Source organism: Cucumis melo, chromosome 7, assembly GCF_025177605.1.
Source record: "Cucumis melo cultivar AY chromosome 7, USDA_Cmelo_AY_1.0, whole genome shotgun sequence".
Taxonomy (NCBI): domain Eukaryota; kingdom Viridiplantae; phylum Streptophyta; class Magnoliopsida; order Cucurbitales; family Cucurbitaceae; genus Cucumis; species Cucumis melo.
The window spans coordinates 9,891,450-9,902,849 of NC_066863.1; the positions used below are offsets into that span (position 1 = coordinate 9,891,450).

The 11,400-nt window shown below is 47.6% G+C and overlaps 1 protein-coding gene across 1 annotated transcript; it reads right to left on the minus strand.

Moving 5' to 3' along the window:
* Positions 1 to 380: 380 nt before the first annotated feature.
* LOC127150226 (uncharacterized) lies at positions 381 to 9,623 on the minus strand. Its single transcript, XM_051087567.1, has 2 exons — positions 5,988 to 9,623; positions 381 to 688 (listed from the first exon to the last, which is right to left on the minus strand). The coding sequence occupies exons 1-2, from the start codon at positions 7,210 to 7,212 to the stop codon at positions 639 to 641; spliced, it is 1,275 nt and encodes a 424-aa protein (XP_050943524.1). The 5' UTR covers positions 7,213 to 9,623; the 3' UTR covers positions 381 to 638.
* Between the last annotated feature and the right edge of the window lie 1,777 nt (positions 9,624 to 11,400).

An 11,400-nucleotide genomic window follows, 5' to 3' on the forward strand; every position in this document is an offset into this window, starting at 1 on the left:
GTGGAAATGAAATTGAATGTTCATCATTTTACTTTGAAGCCTTGGGAAGGTATGAAGCGGTCGGGTGCCTGAGGAAAACCGTTGGGGTTATTGGTGGTAAAGACTTGCCAGCTGAGCCTTCTGAAGAGGAATTTAGGCTTGGAGACGAGAGTAGTAAGATTTAAGAGGGATTTAGGAATTTAGGCTATACTATAAGTGGTTCAAAAGCCGCACCAGCTTCTTGTTACGTTGCTATTATGCATTTCCGTTGCAATGGAGGTAATTGAATTGATTGGATCCGGAGCCCCCCTTTTTACAATGCATACAAAATAGGGACGTTTTCTATTTTTTTTTAAACGAGGATGGCATTTAGGTGGAGAAATGTAACGACCCAACTCCTTATACTGAATCGAAGTCATTACTCAATATAGAACAAGTGGTTTAAGTCATAAAATTTTATTAAAAGCATACGGTTCAAGAAATTCATTTATAAAAGCATAAACAAGGTAGTCGTGCAAAAATGTAAAAACGTTCTGAAATCCTACTCGGGCCCTATCTACATGAAAGATAGTGAAAAAAAAAAAAGTACTCAAACTCAAATGCTAAAATCTGAAATAAGAAATAAGCGGAAGCGGTAGTCCCTATGGCCCTCCTCGGTCTCACTTCGGGTCGCTCGCCAGTTTGCCCTTGCCCTTGCCTCGTCCTCTACCTGAAAACATAAAATGGAGAGAATGAGTATAAAAATACTCAGTAAGGGACCCACTACTAGTCCCACTAGGTGCCTGTTAACTTCCTGTTAGAGTCCTGATAACTGGTACCCAATCTCTGGCACGTTCCCGAACACGTGCAATCATGCGCTCCCGTAGGAACGTAACTCTGGTCTTCGGTGCCCGGGGACACCTAGGACAGTCGGGATGCGAGGACCCCGTCGAGTCACTCGAGTCATGTCTATATCATGCTAGACTGGCGTCCCGTCGGACCACACAGTCCTCAATAGGTGGTGATCCCGAAGGACACCCATGCAGGTACGACTCTAACAGAATCAAGCTAACAGGTACCCTAATTGCAGTATACATACACATGGCATCAGCATATAACATGTCACATAATCATTTCTACATTCTCCGTCCCGACATTCGTCGTAAGCATAATGGATCTTGCCACACATAACAGGCTATAGCACAACTATATCGTCATTTGCATCATACTAGCGTTTATTTCAGGCATCATACTGTCAAATCCTCAATATGCAACATAGGGCATACACAGTCTCATACTTCAAACATGAAACTAGTAGTAGAATCTCTTACCTGGAGATTCACTCGACGAGTCCTAACCGCAAGACACGTGTGCTTTCCAAGCAACGGGATCCTAAATATTTAATAACGCCAAAGTTCGTAAATAAGTCACCAACGGCTAACGGTTAAAACTCGGTTGAAATAACTTACCCCAGAAAAGGTTGCAGTGGTTGAGCCCCTACTGAAGAAAATCTCCCGCTGCAGCAGTTACTCGGTCCAAGACGTTCCTTAGGAAAAATAATTTAATTTAGTCCAAATTAAATTATTTAGCGCCCAAAACATTGGGTCGTATTGGGGAAATGCCCAAAATAAATACTTAATTTACCAAAAATAGGTGGGAGGAGCCAAAATAAGCTTGGCGGCTCGGCTGGAAAATAGGGCAGGAACCGGCTCGGCTTGGAGGCTGGAGATCGGCTCGGCTCGCGGTGCAGACAGGCGCGGCTCAGCTTGGACAGGAACTACGCGTGCGGCTCGGCTTGCAACAGGAGGGAGACGCGGCTCGGCTACGCAGAAGCGCGCGGCGCGGCTCACACGCGGGTGCACGCGGGCGCGGGTCGGTTTCCGGAATACGGCGCGCGTTGGCTCGGGTCGCGGAGCGGGTCTTCGGTCGGGTCTGATCTTCGCGCAGAGTGACGCTGACTTCCGGACTCGGGTTGCGCGACGGGTTGCGGTGGTCCGGCTTAAATGCGGCTTCGCTCGGCGGCTGCGGACGGGGGCTGCTCGGCGTCGAAACGAAGCGACGCGATTCGGCTTCGGCTGGCCGCCACGATTCGGCTTGCAGACGCGATGGGCTTCGGCTTCGGCTTGCGACTCCCGACTGAAGGCGGCTTCGATCCTTGGCGTGCGGCGGCTTCGATCCTTGGCGCGCGGCGGCTCGACGTGGACCGATCTTCGACGCTGCTGGGAGACCGGCGTGGTGACCTACGGCGGTTGACTAGCGGCGGCGGCGGCGGGGGAGAATGGGATTTAGGGTTTTCTTCTTTTTTTTTTTTTTTTTTTTTTTTTTTTTTTTTCACTTCTTGGGGAAGAGGTGAACTACACGCTTTCCAAAGCCCCCTTTTATAAAAGAATTAATACTAAATAAAAAACATAAATATTATTTCTTTTATCCCCCCTTTTTTTTTTTCTTCCTACTTTAGTCCAAATAACAGCCAACTTAACAAATTAAATCACCCACAAAAATCTCTAAATCTTCATTAATCACAAGTAAAAATTTCCTCAATTCGAAAGAAATTTCAAGAATTTTACTCTTAAGACGATAAAAAGGGAAGACAAATTTGGCGGGGCGTTACAATCTCCCCTCCTTAGAAAACTTTCGTCCTCGAAAGTTCTAATCCTCGAACAGCTCGGGGTACTGGGCTCTCATGTCCTCTTCTTTCTCCCACGTGGCCTCTTCCACTCCATGGTTCTGCCAAAGGATCTTGACCAGTGGGATTTCTCGACTGCGAAGCTTCTTGACCTCTCTTGCCAAGACCTCGACAGGCTGCTCCTCGTAGCTCAAGTTCTCGCTAAACTGTAGTGGCTCGAAGTCCACCACGTGTGTTGGGTCTGCGACATATTTCCTCAGCATGGAGATATGAAATACGTCGTGCACTGCAGCAAGGGATGGGGGTAGCGCCAAGCGATAAGCCACGGGGCCAATCCGCTCCAGTATCTCGAACGGCCCTACGAAGCGTGGACTCAGCTTCCCCTTCTTCGCGAACCTCAGAACACCCTTCATGGGTGCAACCTTCAGAAAGACCATATCTCCTACTTCGAACTCGAGATCCTTACGTCGTACATCAGCATAACTCTTCTGTCTGCTCTGTGCTGTCAGCATACGAGCTCGGATCTTCTGTATGGCTGCGTTGGTCGTCTGCACTAATTCGGGGCCTAGCATCCTCTGCTCTCCAACCTCGCCCCAGCAGACAGGGGACCTACAGCACTTGCCATACAGAGCCTCGAACGGTGCCATACCGATAGTAGCCTGGTAGCTGTTGTTATAGGCAAACTCCATCAGATGCAGATGGGAGTCCCAACTTCCTGAAAACTCTAGTACGCAGGCTCGCAACATGTCTTCTAAAATCTGGTTCAATCTCTCTGTCTGACCATCAGTCTGAGGGTGGAATGCCGTGCTGAAGTCCAACCTCGTACCTAATGCAAGTTGAAGTCCTTTCCAGAACTTCGATGTGAAACGGGCGTCTCTGTCTGAAATGATGGATACGGGTACTCCATGTAGTCTCACAATCTCTGTCATATATAGCTGCCCCCACTTACTGGCAGTGTAAGTGGATTTCCCTGGCACGAAATGGGCCGACTTCGTGAGTCTGTCGACCACGACCCAGATCACCGTGTAGCCCCTTAGGGTCTTGGGCAGTCCCGTAATAAAATCCATCGACACACTCTCCCACTTCCACCCTGGCACACTCAAGGGTTGCAACAACCCTGCTGGATGCTGCCTAGGTGCCTTCACCTGCTGGCACACCAAGCATCTACTGACAAATTCTGCCACATCCCTCTTCATGCCCCTCCACCAATAGACACTCCTTAAGTCCTGGTACATCTTCGTACTCCCAGGGTGCATGGTAAACGGGGAACTGTGAGCCTCAGTCAAAAGCTCCGTCTTAACTGCGCTGTCTTCCGGCACACAGAGGCGTCCTTCAAACATAAGGCCATCGTCAGAGGATATGGAGAAGCCTTCACCTTGCTCTGTCTCTACCACGCGACGCTTCTCTGCCAGATAAGGATCATTCAGCTGAGCAGCAATGATCTTTTGCCTCAAGGTTGGCTGGACTGTCAACTGAGCCAACTGTGCGGTAACCTCACCTACTGAGACTGCAATCTCTGCCCTCTCAAAGTCCCTGAGTAAGGGGGTCTGCTTGGTGATTAGCGCTGCTGAATGTGCAACTTTCCTACTTAGCGCATCAGCCACTACATTCGCTTTACCTGGGTGGTATAGGATCTCGCAGTCGTAGTCTTTCACCAACTCAAGCCACCTCCTCTGCCTCATGTTCAACTCCTTCTGGGTGAAGAAGTACTTCAGGCTCTTATGATCGGTGTAAATCTGAATCTTCTCACCGTACAGATAGTGCCTCCATATCTTCAGTGCAAAGACTACAGCTGCCAACTCCAAGTCATGGGTAGGGTAGTTCTGCTCATGGATCTTCAACTGGCGGGAGGCATAAGCAACTACCTTACCCTGCTGCATCAGGACACAACCTAGTCCCTTCTTGGAGGCGTCACTATAGATTACAAAGTTTCCCGAACCATCGGGCACTGTCAGGACCGGTGCAGTCACTAGCTTCTGTTTGAGCTCCTGAAAGCTCTTCTCGCAAGCTGGGCTCCAGACAAAAGGGGTTCCCTTCCTGGTCAACTGGGTCAACGGGCTGGCTATACGTGAGAAGTCTTCCACGAACCTCCTGTAGTAACCCGCCAAGCCCAGAAAACTTCGAATTTCACTAACCGTGGACGGTCGAGTCCAGTTGGTCACCGCTTCAATCTTTGCGGGATCTACTGAAACTCCCTCACTGGAAACCACATGGCCAAGAAATGTCACCTTCCTTAACCAGAATTCACACTTGGAGAACTTGGCATACAACTTGTTGGCTCGAAGGGTCTCCAAAACTTGGTGTAAGTGCTCCTCGTGCTCAGCCTCAGTTTTTGAGTAAATGAGGATGTCGTCAATGAAGACTATGACGAACGAGTCTAGAAACTCCTTAAACACCCTGTTCATCAGATCCATGAATACTGCAGGAGCGTTAGTCAAGCCGAAAGACATCACAACGAATTCGTAATGTCCGTACCTCGATCGAAAGGCCGTCTTGGGGATGTCACCGTCCCTAATCCTCAACTGGTGATAGCCTGATCGCAGGTCGATCTTGGAGAAGACGGTGGCTCCCTGCAACTGATCGAACAGGTCATCAATCCTGGGCAAGGGGTAGCGGTTTTTGACTGTCACCTTGTTCAGCTCTCGGTAGTCAATACAAAGGCGCATTGACCCATCCTTCTTCTTCACGAACAATACTGGGGCTCCCCAAGGCGACACACTGGGCCGGATGAAGCCTTTGTCCAGCAACTCCTGTAATTGGACCTTCAACTCCTTTAGTTCGGCTGGAGCCATTCTGTAAGGGGCCCTCGAGATAGGAGCAGTGCCCGGCTCTAACTCGATGGCGAAGTCTACCTCTCTGGGGGGCGGAAGTCCTGGGAGTTCGTCTGGGAAAACGTCGGGGTACTCTCTTACCACGGGTTCGGAGGATAGGGAAACTTCTGGCTCTCTCACATCCACTACGCTTGCCAAAATACCCCAAGTACCCTGGCTGAGTAGTTTACTGGCCTTCATGGCTGAGATGACCTTGGGTATACATACCATACCTGCCCCCCTGAATTTGAAACTAGCCTCGGAGGGAGGGTTGAAAACAACTTCCTTGCCATAACAGTCTATATTGGCATGGTTGGCTGACAGCCAATCCATGCCTAGTATCACATCAAAATCCTGCATGTCTAACACTAGCAAGGTCACGTCTAACATACGATTCGCTATCTCTACCCGACATGCCTTTATTTGTTCTTTGGACAACAGGACCTCCCCAGATGGAGTAGAAACCGACAAAACACTACCCAAAGGCTCTACCTCTAAACCCACATGCTGAACGAAAACGGAGGATATAAACGAGTGGGATGACCCAGAGTCAAATAGCACAAAAGCATAGTGCCCCAAAATTGGGAGCGTACCTGTCACCACAGTGCCAGCTCGCTCGGCCTCCTGCCGGGTAGTGGCGAAAACTCTCCCCTGCTGGGCCGCAGAAGGCTGGGGCGGTGTCGTCTCAAAGGGTTTCCGAGGACACATATCAGCAGTGTGCCCCGGCTGTCTGCACCTAAAGCAGACTCCACTTCCAGCCAAGCAACGACCTCCGTGGACTCTCCCGCAGGTAGTACAAGCGGGTAGCTCTCTCAGAGTCCTCCCGGCTGCTGCAAGCTCCCGTCGGTGTCTCTGGAAGACACCTCCTGACCTCAGTGTTCGCTGCGGTGCTACGTCAGGCTGCGTCTCAACCTTTCTCTTCTGTCCCAAGGCTGACCCTCTGCCGGCAGCCTTAGACGCATCGGCTCTCTCAGGCAGGCTCAAATCCAGTGCTATACGTAGTGCATCAGCATGCGTGGCTGGGCGGAGGGCTCTGACAATGCCCTGAAGGTCTAGCCTGAGTCCTCTAACAAATTTCTCCGTCCTGGCAGCCTCCTCTCTTACCATATCGGGAGCAAAGCGGGACAGCATATCGAACTCGGCGTCGTACTGCTCCACCGTCATGTCGCCTTGCTCCAAGTTTAGGAACTCTTGCAGCTTGGCGTGCTTCACATTGGCGGAGAAAAACTTAGCATAGAAGTTCTCCTTGAACTGCTCCCATGTTATTTTGCTTACATCGCCCCCTAGCATTCTCTCCGCGGTCTCCCACCAGGCGGTGCCCCTGTCCTCCAAGAAGAAGACTGCACACTGCACCTTCTGGTCTTCTGGGCACTTCATGTACCGGAAAATAGTCTCTATGGACGTCAACCACATTTGGGCCTTTGTGGGGTTGTCCATGGATCCGTCAAAGGTCTTGGGATTATACTTCCTGAAATCCCGTAAGTGTTTCGCCTCGGCCGACAGTTGAACTGGTACTGGTTGAGCTTCCTCAGGGGCTGGAGGAGCGACGGCCTGAGCCTGAACAGGGGCGGCCTGGGCCTGAGCAGGGGCGGCCTCGGCCTGAACAGGGGCGGCCTGGTTCTGCTGGGCGGCAAGGAAAGGCGCCAAAGCAGCTTGCAGCATGTCCTGATAACGCTGCTCCATTGCGGCGAGATCCGCCTGGGTGACCGGTGCGTTTGGGTCGACTGCCGGTGCAACAGGTGGCGCCTCCGGCTGGCCACGACCGGCTCCTCTGCCTCCCCTACCACCTCCTCGGCGTGTACCTCTACGTGGCGGCATTCTCCCTAAAATTCACCAACAAACTTCTCACCACAAGAACTTAACACCCTATATCTAGGTCTTAGACTATTCAGGCAAAATTGTAATCTTAACATTAGCAAGGCTTTAGACATACCTGGCGAGTGCCGAAGGACCGTATAGCCATAGGGTGAAGTAAAACCAAAAACAAAAATGACTTACATCGTAGGTCAGTCTACAGAACCTAAAACACTGTGCTCTGATACCAACTGTAACGACCCAACTCCTTATACTGAATCGAAGTCATTACTCAATATAGAACAAGTGGTTTAAGTCATAAAATTTTATTAAAAGCATACGGTTCAAGAAATTCATTTATAAAAGCATAAACAAGGTAGTCGTGCAAAAATGTAAAAACGTTCTGAAATCCTACTCGGGCCCTATCTACATGAAAGATAGTGAAAAAAAAAAAAGTACTCAAACTCAAATGCTAAAATCTGAAATAAGAAATAAGCGGAAGCGGTAGTCCCTATGGCCCTCCTCGGTCTCACTTCGGGTCGCTCGCCAGTTTGCCCTTGCCCTTGCCTCGTCCTCTACCTGAAAACATAAAATGGAGAGAATGAGTATAAAAATACTCAGTAAGGGACCCACTACTAGTCCCACTAGGTGCCTGTTAACTTCCTGTTAGAGTCCTGATAACTGGTACCCAATCTCTGGCACGTTCCCGAACACGTGCAATCATGCGCTCCCGTAGGAACGTAACTCTGGTCTTCGGTGCCCGGGGACACCTAGGACAGTCGGGATGCGAGGACCCCGTCGAGTCACTCGAGTCATGTCTATATCATGCTAGACTGGCGTCCCGTCGGACCACACAGTCCTCAATAGGTGGTGATCCCGAAGGACACCCATGCAGGTACGACTCTAACAGAATCAAGCTAACAGGTACCCTAATTGCAGTATACATACACATGGCATCAGCATATAACATGTCACATAATCATTTCTACATTCTCCGTCCCGACATTCGTCGTAAGCATAATGGATCTTGCCACACATAACAGGCTATAGCACAACTATATCGTCATTTGCATCATACTAGCGTTTATTTCAGGCATCATACTGTCAAATCCTCAATATGCAACATAGGGCATACACAGTCTCATACTTCAAACATGAAACTAGTAGTAGAATCTCTTACCTGGAGATTCACTCGACGAGTCCTAACCGCAAGACACGTGTGCTTTCCAAGCAACGGGATCCTAAATATTTAATAACGCCAAAGTTCGTAAATAAGTCACCAACGGCTAACGGTTAAAACTCGGTTGAAATAACTTACCCCAGAAAAGGTTGCAGTGGTTGAGCCCCTACTGAAGAAAATCTCCCGCTGCAGCAGTTACTCGGTCCAAGACGTTCCTTAGGAAAAATAATTTAATTTAGTCCAAATTAAATTATTTAGCGCCCAAAACATTGGGTCGTATTGGGGAAATGCCCAAAATAAATACTTAATTTACCAAAAATAGGTGGGAGGAGCCAAAATAAGCTTGGCGGCTCGGCTGGAAAATAGGGCAGGAACCGGCTCGGCTTGGAGGCTGGAGATCGGCTCGGCTCGCGGTGCAGACAGGCGCGGCTCAGCTTGGACAGGAACTACGCGTGCGGCTCGGCTTGCAACAGGAGGGAGACGCGGCTCGGCTACGCAGAAGCGCGCGGCGCGGCTCACACGCGGGTGCACGCGGGCGCGGGTCGGTTTCCGGAATACGGCGCGCGTTGGCTCGGGTCGCGGAGCGGGTCTTCGGTCGGGTCTGATCTTCGCGCAGAGTGACGCTGACTTCCGGACTCGGGTTGCGCGACGGGTTGCGGTGGTCCGGCTTAAATGCGGCTTCGCTCGGCGGCTGCGGACGGGGGCTGCTCGGCGTCGAAACGAAGCGACGCGATTCGGCTTCGGCTGGCCGCCACGATTCGGCTTGCAGACGCGATGGGCTTCGGCTTCGGCTTGCGACTCCCGACTGAAGGCGGCTTCGATCCTTGGCGTGCGGCGGCTTCGATCCTTGGCGCGCGGCGGCTCGACGTGGACCGATCTTCGACGCTGCTGGGAGACCGGCGTGGTGACCTACGGCGGTTGACTAGCGGCGGCGGCGGCGGGGGAGAATGGGATTTAGGGTTTTCTTCTTTTTTTTTTTTTTTTTTTTTTTTTTTTTTTTCACTTCTTGGGGAAGAGGTGAACTACACGCTTTCCAAAGCCCCCTTTTATAAAAGAATTAATACTAAATAAAAAACATAAATATTATTTCTTTTATCCCCCCTTTTTTTTTTTCTTCCTACTTTAGTCCAAATAACAGCCAACTTAACAAATTAAATCACCCACAAAAATCTCTAAATCTTCATTAATCACAAGTAAAAATTTCCTCAATTCGAAAGAAATTTCAAGAATTTTACTCTTAAGACGATAAAAAGGGAAGACAAATTTGGCGGGGCGTTACAAGAAATTAGCACTATAAATTATGGGTTTTATCTATGAGATTTTTTAGTTGAATGACAAATATTTGTCATTCTCAACGTATTCGTCGCAGTATCTGTATTGAATTTTGTATAGCTTCTCACTGTTTTGACATTTGTTACCTACAGGCACTTCCTATATACTTGGATAAACTTTTTAATTAGTATGTTGCAATAATTCTCTCTAACATTTGTATTGGCATTTGGAGAGGTATGATGCTTTTATATGGTTATAGTTTGTTCTGGTTTTTCCCTTAATACACAATGAGGCATTGTTTAGGCGTGCACAATTAAAAGCTCTCATCTCCATCCACAGTTTAGAGGTGCATGAATAATTTTGCTACAAAATGCTTTAAATTCCAGTCATCTTTTTCCCTCTTAAATCTTACTACTTGTGTATAGGCCGAAAAGGGTGGTGAGTACATCTATCGAGTGGTCATTCAATTCCTGTTATTGTGTAGGTTGTTGAAGGCCCATGTGATTCTGTAATTATTCCTGATGGGGCACCCTTATCTGCATACCAATACTTTGAGAATGTGAGAAACTTTCTGGTGGCCATGGAAGAAAAGGGGTGAATTATATTATAAAAAGCCTATTGAATATAACAAGAACATCACTAGTGTAGCCATAATACTAATAATATTAGTTTTAACTTGTTTAAAAGGGGTGAAATGGTTATTTATTAATTAGACATTTCTTTATAATTGTTCTAGAAATGTCTATTAACATCTACATGATATCAATATTTTCTGCTAACATTTTCTTTGAAGTACTGAGCGCTGTGTTTGTTTGGTTTTTGTTGTTTTTTGGCACAAGTTTTACATTTGTTGAAATTATGTGCAGACTCATACAACGGACACGAGAAAGCCTGCGTTTAGGTGGTTGGGAGTGAGGGGTAAAGTCAAGAATGAGCCAACCCTTCTTCCAGAGTCCAAAAAAAGGGCATTTGGAACTCAATTTGGACCCTTTGCTCTAGTAACAGTAGCTAAAGTTGGTGTCTTGGACAATAACAATGTGAGGCAGACTCATGACTGGGAAAGTCTTTCCTCAACATTCTGTCTCCAATATCACAATCAAGGTAAATCTCCTAACTAAGCACAGTTAAACAACGTGTTGTTTTATTTTGAAATGACATAGTGGATTTAAATGGCCAATTCATTGAATGTCCAAACTCCAGTCACCTTTTCATATATTTTCAGTTCTCCCATTAGTTTTCATTTCAATTTTACTTCAGCATGCTCCTCATGTTTGATATTGTAACCATTATTGGTCAATATTAGGTAACACGTTTGAAATTTTTAAGATGATCTTCAAACTTGATACAAACTAATATTGTGGTGTTTGTTCTTGGAATCGCCAGCCTTAAAAGAACTTTTCTCCCATTATGTGGAAGCTTGGAAATCATGGTATTCTAAAGCAACGAAGAAACCTATACAAATTTCTTGATGTGCTTTGTTGCTTGCTCGAAATATTTAATAAGCTTATCTCGATTAAGCGTTGTTTCTACTACAGTTCGTAAAAAAAAAATGAAATCTTCGCCTTTTCCTTAGTTGCATTTCCTTAGGGCACCAACGTAGTATAAGGTTATCTTTGAAAGTGCCAAACATTTCCAATAGGTTCTTGTTTGTATTATCCTGAAAACAAGCCTAACATAGTTGTTAGTAATTTTTCTCTCTCTCTTCATTCTCACCATGTTATTTTATTGTAGTTATTTCCTTTCCCTTACATTGTTCAATG